Source organism: Eucyclogobius newberryi, unplaced genomic scaffold, assembly GCF_026437365.1.
Source record: "Eucyclogobius newberryi isolate DKJ021-1_F unplaced genomic scaffold, fEucNew1.0.hap1 SCAF_15, whole genome shotgun sequence".
NCBI lineage: Eukaryota > Metazoa > Chordata > Actinopteri > Gobiiformes > Gobiidae > Eucyclogobius > Eucyclogobius newberryi.
This window is the reverse complement of record NW_027315779.1, coordinates 24686619-24700179: the sequence shown is the minus strand read 5'-3', so window position 1 is coordinate 24700179 and position 13561 is coordinate 24686619. Positions and strand designations below refer to the sequence as shown.

Below are 13561 nucleotides of genomic sequence, written 5' to 3'. Positions count from 1 at the left end.
ATGTATTTTTCACAATCCTTCTTTAAATTGGAAAATTCCAGTTATGTCAAGAACAACTCCAATGTAAAAACCCTGGTGGAATGTTAAAAAAGAAAGCCCAGAGAAAAATAACTATGTTTTTATTGTAGTGCAGTTTCATAGTCTGTAAAAACACAGACCTTTTGGTGTTTTGTGCTCTACAAACACATTTTCCTTGCCTACTCAAAAAATAATAACGTCCCTGTGATAAAACAGCCTGTGAAACCTGCAGTTAAATTCATGTTGTTGTTTTTTGTCCACATCACTGGCTGTGTATTCTGCAGCGTACCTTGTGATGTTTTGGGGCAAGTTTTTCGCCCAGACTGGACCTATTTCTGATTCTGTTCTTCCGCAGAGCTACTGTCCATTCTTGGATCTCTGCTCGGCTTTCTTCTCTCTTCTGTTCTATAGAGGAGGAGCACGCAAAACTATTTTTTTCAAAGCTATTTTTCCTTACCAATACACACCGTTTAAGAGACTGCAATATCGCCAACACTGTTACAATTATACAATTGTAATTCTTACAATTCCCATTCTGTTCTCTGATTAGAAAATAGAAAGGTGATCACTAAACATATATACTTCAACATGTTTACTTCATGTCCGGGCAGAGATAAATGTCTATCAAATATTTCATCAAACACTTATATACACTACGTTCAACTGTACAATGAACGACAATAGTGGAAATGCTTTGGTCTCCATGCTAGGATGCGACCAGATACATTTTACATTTCAATGGCGAGACTAAACCAAGGGTGAAACCACTCTCATGGCTCGCACTAACCTTACATCAATACAGCACTGTCCCCATTCTGTGACGCAGAATTGTCAGAAAATTGAATGTTGAAAAGGAAGCGCTGAATCCGATGAAAGAGCACAACTGCCTCAAATCCAAATTCAACCCAAGCCTTTGATGTTTGGTGGAATAATTTTATGCCTACTTCTCATTTTTCCCCCCCATTCTGTGCTTGCTTTTGAATTTTGATTGCAACTGCAGGCACTTTTCAATTGATATGCATTATGAAGTGCTGTAATAATTCACAGGCCTTTGTTGGGGAACAAACATGTCATTTGTCTACAAAATGGTGGAACTGACTGTATCTCCCCACACCTTTGGTACGTTCAGAAACACTTTGGGGATTTAGAGTTTGTTGTAATGGAGAATTTGCTTGTAAAATTATTGATGGTAATCTATAAGTTTACACAAAACCATTCTTCCTGTGTCTTCATAGTATTCCTAGAAGGTTAAGGTTTTGTTTTCAAAAGTAAATATTTATCTTTAGTATGAAACCTAAAGTAAGAAACTGCATTTGGGTTTAGATTAAGGTGGGAAACCATTTTTCTCTTTGCTGTGGTCATTCGTTATAAAATATAAAATTTAATCTGGTGGTATGACTTGGGGTTGTGCTAAAATATGTAGGTGTGCTTTTATTGAATTTATATTTTAGGTGTTTGTAACAAATATAGCCTATGTATACAAGCCACACATTACATTGCTTTATTTAAACAGACAAATATTTGCCAACACTAAGTGAGACATTTTGACATAATTCTCAATCAAATGACACGGCTGGTATTTATGAGCAGCTCTATGAACTGTGACAATGTTGTAAACCAAAAAGTATGGATCGGTGCCGTATCAGTTACAGTATCGGTATTGGCCGATATCAAAGGCTTATCAGTCGATATTTAGTGCTGATATTTTTTCTGCCCAGCACCTGTCTCTGTGTGTCCATGTGTCATTCCCAGTTTGTCCTCAGTGCATCAGATTAGAAAAGTTAAGTCAAATAAATAAATAAAGATTTTTTTTAATTAGTTTTTAATATGGCTGTATGTTTACACAATCATGTAAATCAATATAATATATTGAATACATATCCCAGATTAAAACATGTTATTATTTTTACTCAAGTGAAAAGTTTATTTGTGATCTTTACTTCAACTTAACTTAGATTTGTGGGTCTCAGTATGGGTAAAAAAAAAAACACATTTTAGTGGGCCAGATATGGGATATTGGTATCGGCTGGAAAAAAACATTCCATATCCCGACAAAAAAGTGGTAGTTATTGAATGTTAAGACTTGCCGTTAGGTTTGGTAAACTCTTTAACCATGCTTACAGAACACATCGTCTAATGGAAAACATGATTGTAAAATGTATCAATAAATAAAGAAATTCTGATGACTTTGCGGACACACCTTGTATTCTTGTAAATACATCCACGCTCCAGCAGCTGGGATATGCATGCATCCGCGTTCATGTTTTTGTGTATATTTATAGACGCATGATTGCCCGCACAAATTCGGCGCTCGGTGGCTCGTTCCTTCGAGGGACGGCGAAACTGTAGAGGCCGCCTAAAATACTGTGGTGGTAATTGGAATTGCTTTATCTTCAGTCTCATCAATTAATGTGCAATTTTCCATTTAATCACTAACACGCTCCCTGCATTTGCAATTAAAATGAGCGCTGATAACAGAGAAGATGCCTTTCAGCTGATACCAGTTGGAATGAGAACAGAAAGCAGAAGACGCAATCAGTACACAAAATGACTCGCCCAGTCTCACAAACAAGCGACAACTCACAAACATTTATGCATTATGCAGCGCTGAATACTCAGGCAAGAGCAGTGCGCCAAGATAAAACATGCAAATTCGCAACGAAAACCCCCAAATTAGACCTTGTCGATGAAACCAAATACCCACTATTTAACGCAACATATTTTTTTTGGCAACGCCGGTTCGGTTGCTGTTCCATTGCGTAAAGGTCTTAGCCACTGGTGCCGCTTTGAACTTTGATGCGTTTCGTAAAATCAGCCTAAGGTGCCAGACGCAGGGGATGAGCTTACACTGGAGGGGACCTTTGTCTTGTGTCGTCATTGGATAGAAAAAAGGGGAAAAAGGCTGAGGAATTCTACATTGAGTGGAATTGGCTACATTTTCTTGCTCAATCATAAACTGCTACTATAAAAACGTTGCTCATCACGTCCTGTTCACAAGTGCTGCTTATGTAGAAGGAGAATACAGATACATGTTCTGCTGAATGGCAGTTTGTTTTTATGCCACGCTCGTTTTTGTGTTGGAATGTCTTCTATCTGAACTAGGGCTGCATCTAATGATCATTTTGCTAATCGATTCGTCCAGCGATTATTCTTTCGATTCATCATTTTGTTGTTTAGAACGCAAAAGTCACGAGATGAAAAGATTTGTATTGAATTTGACCCAGATTGACCTGTGATGGGATCCTGCTGGAGCAGATTTATTGACAAATACGCCACATTTTCTGTGTCGTTTTCAGGCAATTGCGGCTCAATTTGAGGCATAAAGTGTTTCTCTTTTCTCAGCCCGTGGCATGTATGGACCATTAAGCGATTATTCAATAACTAAATTAGATGATAATTACTTAAATTGTGATAATCGATTAACTTGAGCTCTAATCTGAACAAAATCTGAACAAAATCTTAAAGTCTTTGAGTGCCAAATTCTAACTAGCAATGTGACAGTTTATGGTCTTTTATCTGGATCTTTATCAGCCCAGGCTCAAAACAAAAGCATTGACCACAGAACATGCTATGCTAACTATAAATACATGCATTTCATATTCTTTGAAGTCAAGATTAATCGCTTTGTCAATATTTGTGATTACTCAGGTGACAATATAATCGCTAACAAGATGTTTTTCAATCAATGGCTCTTTTTTCAGTTTTTAAAACTTTAAAACATAAAACACAAAACAGACTGAACAGAACCAGAGAGCAACACAATAAAAAATAAAAATAAACACCATCATGAAAAACATTAAAATAAAATCCCAGTTGGTCCACAGTCGGTCAAATTTGTCCATTTCCAAATTAAGTCCAAATGTTTGTTCTTCCATCTGTCTGATGTCTTTTACGATGTCAGTCCAGTCCTTGATCATCGGTGGTGTTTGTGTCAGCCATTTCTTTACCATTACCTTTTTTCATGTTGCCAAAAGTAGTGTATATTCCAAAAGTATCCGTTAAGTGTGTCCACGGCAGACGTTTCGAGCCCCAAGTTCATAGTTATAAAGTTCAGAGGGATGTCAATGTGAATTAGCTTTTTTGAATTTCAGAATGTTTAATTTCATAAAGCTGGTCACATTCTAGAGGGATTGTAATGTATATTAAGGACTTCATTGTTGCTTGGTCTTGGCATCAACAATCATGAACAATCGTAAAATGGTGGTATATGATAGTAACACATTTGATATTATGACATTTCTGTATTGATATTGTTCCCTTTTCCTTTTGTTTTTGTTGGTTACCATTTCAATTATTTATGCCGGAAGCTCCTCCTGTCACTACCAGCCACATCCAGTATATTATGGGCAACGTGTGTGCGCAAATCTACTCTACAGAAATAAGTTCAGTACGTTTTGATTGCTTATTTTGTAACCATGGACCGATTCGAGGCACCTGTATTTCCTGAGGCAGTAGTACTAAACGGATGTGTGTTCCCAGCGCAAAGAATTCGTTCGGATGTTCCAGTTCCATGCCACTGACTCACAATCAGGCCTTTTCCTGTGGGTCAATAGCATCTGGTCCAAAGTGCACCGGTCCATTGTAATTGTTGACCGCACAGGGCTTTTTACGTCACATCGAGCTGTTTGCCACCACTTCACCTGCCTCACTTGAATGAAATCACTTGATAAATGATAAATAATATGCTCACTGACTAGTATACAATGTTCCCTGCAGGTCAGACATGTAATTTCCATCCACATAGGTTATTCGTAGCTGGAGGACGGAGAGCTAGCCCGCTGCGCTCACCTATATAAGTTGGGACTGCGATGGGGGGTCTGCGTGTGAGCTCTGTTGTGTGTAATTTCGCCCTGAGCCAATTAGCTCCCGAGTCGGGGTGGGGCGGCGGTTACAGTGGCGTTCCACAGGGTACAGCCCTCAGCTCGGTGGGGTCCCGGCCAATAGCAATTAGCCTAGCGACAAGAGCCCTAATTAGCCCTCTTGATTGGTCGGTAACGGCGCAACAACACCGGCATCCGACACACAGAGACAAGGTGACCCCAGTACACGGCATTGTTTTAGAGGCAGCTGTAATTAGCAAACAAGCATAGCAGTCTATAATTGGTAAACAAGAAGTAGTCGGTTTGTTTGTCATTACGAACCCGCTGCTTAGCAAAAGGATTTCTGTGAAAGGGCCCCATCGACGAACGTGTCTGCTTTCTGCATGAGGGCACGCAATTTATACATCATACATGCACAGAGAAGGAGGCGAGAATGGAATTAGTGAATGGAGAAAGATGGTAGAGGCTGATTTGTATTATTTAATCACGGAAACACCTGTTGTCGGCACGAGAATTTACAATTTCGTCACTTTTTTGTTTTTTTTCTTTTCGTTTTCCCTCAGTCTGAATGTGAAGCAATCCCATGATGCAACATGTGTCCCCAGCACCAGCAGTGACAATGATGGCCACCCAGAGCGTTCCTCCACCATCGTACCAGGAGAGCCAACAGGTCAGACTTTAATCATTTTACGTAATGTTTACTTTTATTTTCTGTTTCAAAAATCTCACTCAAGCGACACAAATTCAAATATTTCAAACATTTGACACTTAAATTCATCGTGTAACCTCCTTGCGGTCCCTGAACCCAAAGGACATTGGGAGAAACGCTAAGACTTTAAACGTAAATGAGATTTGAAGCTAATTTAACCAACGAAAACCAGGCCAATTGTCATGTTGTAGCCGTCTCTCTGCAAGACCAGTGTTGTTGTATAAGTATTGACTGCACTTAGCCTGTTAATTACCTTTCCCAGCCAGACTCGTTAGCCGGGCTTGTTCTACTTCCCCGCGTCTCCGGAGATGCGTGTCGTGAGTCACCGCGGGCCCGGCCGTAACACGAGAACAAGCGCAGCACTTCTGTTCTCCGTAGCATCCACTCCAGACTGACGCTAACATGGATCGGAGCAGCCGTAGCGGCGCTCTACTCAGCTGAGAGAGAGTTGGCAACACATGTGCAATGGGTTCATTGTTACTCATTAATGTGTCCTATACGTTCTCGCAAAAGCAATTAGCATCTCGCTTTAGCACAATGTATTGATTAACTTGTAAAAGGCTTGGTGTAAGTACATGTGATTGCTGTTGCTGCTAAATGTCTTGTCTTGTTTACAGTGGGAACATAGACTACTTCAAAGCACTGCCATGCCAAGATCCAAGTCGAATAAATAATACTTTATGTGCACCAAGTACCTCTTACTTCTACTTCTAACTTGATTTAGTGATATTATTTGGAAGTAACGATGCTCTTTAAGTGTTTGGCTACTCCTCCCACTGAGTTAGTTATGGCCAAATATTTATTTTGACATTGAAAATATGAGTAGATGGAAAGTTTATTGTAACAATTTACATAAAACTATTTTTACAAATCAAATATTGTACATACTATATTAAATGGCTATACTTTTCTCTCTTTGAAAGACTCCTACAGCCAGTTTTATACTATGGCAAAAAGATGAATACTTTTTTCCCCTCATATTGTTAGTTCTTGATTTTCAAAGTTTTTTCTTACAACTAAATGCAAACGTCTTTCAATTATAGTTCCCTTATTATAAACAAAACATATCATTGTCATTTAACATAAAAAAATGTCAAAATTGCTCCTCCAAAGTCTGAACCACATACTTACACAGGATTGGCTCTAAACCTCTCAAATAAATTAAAAATGACTGAATCTCGTTTAAAAAATGTGATTAATTGCTCAGCCCTAGGCTCACTAATGTATATATATATATATATATATATATATATATATATAACACTTTACGGGCATGTGTTTACCATTATTTTGTTTGGTGTCACCGTGGTAAATATTTATCATAGTCTTACCGAGATGGTGGGAAAAAAAGGTGGGCATTAATATGACAGGGTTCTTAAAGTAATCCCTCTATCTATGTCATCAAAACAGAAAACTATAGACACAATTGACACGACAAAAACACTTTTTTTTCTGACAGAGGAGAACATTAATTTAACTAAATAAAGGTGTTGTCAGATAATAATTAGTGTAGAAATTAGTCTAGCTTTCGCCCTTGTTCACAGCATGGTTGCTAGGTAACATTTGTGGAATTATCTCTTTGTATATCACATCTGCTGCCCGTGTCCAACCAGGAAGTGAAATGATAAAACCTCATAAAAATTGTCAAATTATGAAAAAACTAGGAAAGATTAAAGGTTTTAGTGATAAAGTAATCTTATTTGTCATGTGTACGTTAAATCAGTTAGTTTATTGATATCACATTTGTACAGGTGAATTATCCACACTGGTTACACCCTGTCTACCTGTCAAAGAGCGTCCACAGAGGGAGAGCTCTTTCCCGTCGTCAGCACTGATGCCACAGGACAGTGTCATTAACGCGGCCCAAACCGGTGACCGAGCGCTCTTTGTCTAACTCCGCGCACCACTCCACGGATGGGAAGTAGAGCATCCTCAGCCTCCTCTCTGGACCGCAGCACCTCTGTCTCCTTTCGCCCAGAGGATTAGTGCCAGGGGAGAGCTCCCGAGATGCAGCTCGCGCGCTCGGCAAATGCAAATGAGAGCTAGTTAAGTGTGAAGAAGCTAATTTATTTCCCATTTGGTGCTGGGATTAAGACTTGAAGCTTCCTCCAAACCCCACCCCGGCTCCAAAAAGCGATGGGGGTTGTTAGACTCATTTCCTAAGAGGGAATGGAAGAGACAGGAAAAGTGGGCTGAATGGAGAAGACAACAAGCCTCACAAGATGGAAAACTAATAAAACTCAACATCATTTCATAGGGCTAAAATCCAAATTAATCTTTACTGACCAGTATTGCAATATATTTATTTACTTGAAGAAGCCTCTGCAGTGTTTTTGAATCCAGAAATCATCGCCAGACTTCTGAGGATTCCTGCCTCTTCCTCTTGCGTGCCTGCGTTAGCCTGTTTGGGGAAAGCTAGCTTTTGTTTGTTATCCTATGGTGATTCTCTCTGCTGCCAATAGATTCAATTCCAACACAATTCACAGATATAAAGTTATGTGCGCTTTCATAAGATACATTATTTTAAGTTCGGTAACACTTTATTTTAGGGTACACATATTAAAGGCGGTATGGACGATTTTTCGGCAATTTGAGAACGCAGGCGGAAGTGCACGAGCGCATCACATCTCTCGTCTCCCGTAGATTTCTGTCCACTTCTGCGTCAGCTCGAACTGTCTTTCTCCGTCTTCATTTTGCCCCGTACACTGAGGGAACTATATTATGATAGATCCATGCGCTTAGGCACGTGGAAACGTGGGGACGAACCACACGCGGCTGCAGGTGAGCGGTAGGTGCGTTTTATGATTGATACGCGGCAGGACAAATGATTTATCCACGCCACGAGGAAATATGATAAAAAAAATTGCTGAAAAAATCGTCCATTCCACCTTTAACGTCTAACTAGATGCTAATTATTATACACCTACCAGGCTGGGTTTGTTACATAAAAATAAGCAATAGTTATTAACCGTTAATAGGTAAAAACCAGAGTTCTTATGCTACTTGCTCTTAACAACACCCATATTACCAAATGCAAATTAAGATCATAGTTATCTCTTAACAATCTCTTAACATCATATTAATTAGAAGTTATAAGGAGTTCATTAATAGAAAAGTGTTAATACATGTATAATTAGCAGCAGAATAAGGTTATGCAGAATAAACATTATTAAGGGCAGATTAAGTATACTAATGAGCTACTAATTTACCACTTACTAGTATGTTAATTAGCATCTAGTTAGACGTTAATATGCGTACCCTAAAATAAAGTGTTACCTTAAGTTCTTACACAAGAGGTGCCAAAGTTACTCAAAAGCATGTTTAATGGAAAATAAAAACAATGCATCATATGTGTCCTTTTAAAGCTGCACTACGTAACTTTATTAGAACATTAACATTTGATTCATTAAGCTACTGAAGTGTGACCATTCAAATAGTGATTTTAATCTGGTTGTGACTGCTAACCTTGCAGCTCTAGTTTTGTTCACATTAATTATAGTATTTTATGTTTTCTAGTTAGTCACTTCACCGCTCTACAGTTTAATTTAAAAATACGCTGACCTATCGAGCAACACTGAATCATGGCAAACATGCAGATTCACAGTCTTTGCACCTGCTCCATTTCTCCATCGCTTCTGAATCTGCACAAATGTCTGTGTGAAGCCCGTAACTGTTTGGTTCATTATAAAAGACGCTCAGGTTGGTAAAACAGCCAAACTGTTCAGTCAAGTAAGCGTACTGTTCTTCGCCGGTAAAAGTAAAAAGTAGTCTTTCAAGAAGTTGTGGGTAGAAGTACTTGGTGAAAATACTACTTGAGTATTCCTTATAGGCATAATACATTGCACAAATGTAAATCAAGGAAATGGTATCTTCTAAAAAATAAGACAAAAAAAAGTAAATGTCAACATGAATCTTTTTTTTTAACTTAAAGTATCACAAAAAATATTACTTACGTCACACAGTACTGTTACTACTTCAACATAAGACAGATGTTTGATTAAAAAAAAACAAAAAAACTTTCTTCCTCAAGTCTGAATTCAGCTTCAACCTTCGTGACGGAAGATTAGCTGTAGACCTCTTGATTAAAAAATAAAAAAAACATTTAGAGATGACAGAATCTCAATCTCTTTCTTTGATTATAATTAGGGATGTCACGATTTTACATTTTTGTGTAACGATTATTGTGATTAATGTGTCATGATTCAGCAATTATTCACTATTATATAAGTAAGGAGTAACACATTTCTTCCAAATATTATAGAGCTAAATGTACATGAATAAATGTAATGTCTATCCATCGCTGCCAAAACACAGAAACTGACCGATTGTACTGGTAAAATAACCATGTGATACGATGCATAGATTTGTGCATTTAAAGCTTCATGTCTTGTTATGCCTCTCCTTGAACCGACACCTTAATGTGGTGGAGGGGTTTGAGCGCCCGAATGATCCCAGGAGCTATGTTGTCGGGGGCTTCAAGCCCCTTGTAGGGTCTCCCAAGGCAAACAGGTCCTAGGTGATGAATCAGACAAAGATCGGTTCAGAAGCCTCTTATGATGACTACAAGAACAAGGCAGTTTACGTCGCCCGGATCGGCGTCACCGGGGCCCCATCCTGGAGCCAGGCCTGGGATGGGTGCTCCATGGCGAGCGCCTGGTGGCCGGGTCTTACCCCACGGGGCCCGGCCGGGCACAGCCCGAAAGAGCAACGTGGGGCTGCCCTCCCGTGGGCCCACCACCCGCAGGAGGATCCATAAGGGGCCGATGCAGAGAGATCTGAGCGGCAGTCGACGGCAGGGGCTTCGGCGACCAGATCTCCAGACACAGAGACTAACTCTGGGGGCATGGAATGTCACCTCGCTGGGGGGGAAAGAGCCTGAGCTTGTGCGGGAGGTTGAGCGATACCGACTAGATATAGTCGGCCTCACCTCCACGCACAGTTTGGGCTCTGGCACCCATCTCCTCGAGAGGGGCTGGACGCTCCACTTCTCTGGTGTTGCCCGCGGGGAGAGGCGCCGGGCTGGTGTGGGCTTGCTTATAGCCCCTCAGCTCAGCCGCCACGTGTTGGAGTTTACCCCGGTGAACGAGAGGGTCGCGTCCCTCCGCCTTCGGGTGGGGGACAGGTCTCTCACTGTTGTGGCGGCCTACGGGCCGAACAGCAGTGCAGAGTACCCAGCCTTCTTGGAGTCCTTGGGAGGGGTACTGGACAGTGCACCGACCGGGGACTCCGTTGTTCTACTGGGGGACTTCAACGCCCACGTGGGCAATGACAGTGACACCTGGAGAGGGGTGATCGGGAAGAACAGCTTCCCCGATCTGAACCCGAGCGGTGTTCAGTTATTGTACTTCTGTGCTAGCCACGGATTGTCCATACCGAACACCATGTTCAAGCACAAGGGTGTCCATCAGTGCACATGGCACCAGGACACCCTAGGCCGGAGGTCAATGATCGACTTTGTTGTCGTGTCATCTGACCTCCGGCCGCGTGTCTTGGACACTCTGGTGAAGAGAGGGGCAGAGTTGTCAACTGATCACCACCTGGTGGTGAGTTGGATCCGATGGCAAAGGAGGAAGCCGGACAGACTTGGCAGACCCAAGCGCATTGTGAGGGTCTGTTGAGAACGTCTAGTGGAGCCCTCTGTCAGTAGGGTATTAAACTCGCACCTCCGGGAGAGCTTCTCCCATGTCCCGGGGGAGGTTGGGGACATTGAGTCCGAGTGGACCATGTTCTCCGCCTCCATTGTCGATGCGGCTGCTCGGAGTTGTGGTCGCAAGGTCTTCGGTGCCTGTCGTGGCGGCAACCCCCGAACCCAGTGGTGGACACCGGAAGTAAGGGATGCCGTCAGACTGAAGAAGGAGGCCTATCAGGCCATTCTGGCTTGTAGGTCTCCGGAGGTCATCGACGGGTATCGGCAGGCCAAGCGAGCCGCGGCTCGTGCTGTCGCAGAGGCAAAAACCCGGGCCTGGGAGGAGTTCGGGGAGGCCATGGAGGAGGACTATTGGTCGGCACCAAAGAAATTCTGGCAAACCGTCCGGCGCCTAAGGAGGGGGAAGCAGTGTCTCACCAACACCGTTTACGGTGCGGGTGGAGGCCTGCTGACCTCGACTGGTGATGTCGTCGGACGGTGGAAGGAATACTTTGAGGATCTCCTTAACCCCCCTGTCACTTCTTCCGAAGAGGAAGTAGAGACCGGGGACTCGGAGGCTGGCTCATCCATCACCCAAGCTGAAGTCACTGAGGTTGTCCGCAAACTCCTCGGTGGCAGGGCTCCGGGGGTGGATGAGATCCGCCCTGAGTACCTAAAGTATCTGGATGTTGTAGGACTGTCTTGGTTGACACTGCCTCTGCAACATCGCGTGGCGGTCGGGGACCGTGCCTCTGGACTGGCAGACCGGGGTGGTGGTCCCTCTGTTCAAGAAGGGGGACCAGAGGGTGTGTTCCAACTACAGAGGGATCACACTCCTCAGCCTCCCGGGTAAGGTCTATTCCAAGGTACTGGAGAGGAGAATCCGACCGATAGTCGAACCTCGGATTCAGGAGGAGCAGAGTGGTTTTCGTCCTGGTCGTGGAACAATGGACCAGCTCTATACCCTCCATCGGGTGCTCGAGGGTTCATGGGAGTTTGCCCAACCAGTCCACATGTGCTTTGTGGATCTGGAGAAGGCTTTCGACCGTGTCCCTCGGGGTGTCCTTTGGGGGGTGCTCCGGGAGTACGGGGTCCGGGGCCCTTTGCTCAGGGCTGTCCGGTCCCTATATGACCGGAGCAGGAGCTGTGTTCGCATTGGCGGCAGTAAGTCAGACCTGTTCCCAGTGCATGTTGGACTCCGCCAGGGCTGCCCTTTGTCACCGGTTCTGTTCATAGTTTTTATGGACAGAATTTCTAGGCGCAGTCAGGGGTCGGAGGGTGTCCGGTTTGGGGACCACAGAATTCCATCTCTGCTGTTTGCAGACGATGTTGTCCATCAAACCCGGACCTGCAACATGCACTGGGACGGTTTGCAGCCGAGTGTGAAGCGGCTGGGATGAGAATCAGCACCTCCAAATCAGAGGCCATGGTTCTCGACCGGAAAAAGGTGGCTTGCCCTCTTCAGGTGGGTGGGGTGTCTTTGCCCCAAGTGGAGGAGTTCAAGTATCTCGGGGTCTTCACGAGTGAGGGAAGGATGGAGCGTGAGATCAACAGGCGGATCGGTGCAGCGGCTGCAGTGATGCAGTCGCTGCATCGGACTGTTGTGGTGAAGAGGGAGCTGAGCCGAAAGGCAAAGCTCTCTATTTACCGGTCGTCTACGTTCCTACCCTCACCTATGGTCATGAGCTTTGGGTAGTGACCGAAAGAGTAAGATCGCGGATACAAGCGGTCGAAATGAGTTTCCTCCGCCATGTGGCTGGGCGCTCTCTTAGAGATAAGGTGAGGAGCTCGGAGTAGAGCCGCTGCTCCTCCACGTCGAGAGGAGCCAGCTGAGGTGGCTCGGGCATCTGTTCCGGATGCCTCCTGTGCGCCTCCCTCGGGAGGTGTTTCAGGCATGTCCCACTGGGAAGAGGCCCCGGGGAAGACCCAGGACACGCTGGAGAGACTATGTCTCTCGGCTGGCCTGAGAACGCCTCGGGATCCCCCTGGAGGAGTTAGAGGAAGTGTCTGGGGAGAAGGACGTCTGGTAGTCCCTGCTCAGACTGCTGCCCCCGTGACCCGGCCCCGGATAAAGCGGCAGAAGATGGATGGATAGATGTCTTGTTATGGATCAGATGGATTATTGCAAGTATAAAAATCTAGTTCAATAACCTTAAGTTTTTCCCTCTCCCTTTCCTCAGATGACGGGCACCACTCAGCAGAACACTAAGACCCCACAGGTCCATATCCCAGCAGCCTCTGCAGCAGGAAACACCTCGGTCAGCGTCACCCTTGACCCCCAGGCCCAGCTGGAGTCTGACAAGAGAGCAGTTTACAGGTGAGACTAGTGTATATCAAGGAGCCATGAGGGGGCCCCAAAAATGTCATTACAACTTTGTCCAATTGAAA

At 43.7% G+C, this 13561-nt stretch overlaps 1 protein-coding gene across 1 annotated transcript in view; it reads left to right on the top strand.

Annotated features, from left to right (window-relative positions):
- pknox2 (pbx/knotted 1 homeobox 2) overlaps positions 1-13561 on the top strand; it is a 130394-nt gene that overhangs the window by 65663 nt on the left and 51170 nt on the right. The window contains 2 exon segments of the mRNA XM_072446889.1: positions 5402-5508; positions 13354-13490. Coding sequence (XP_072302990.1) covers positions 5422-5508; positions 13354-13490 — 224 coding nt within the window. The 5' untranslated portion in view covers positions 5402-5421.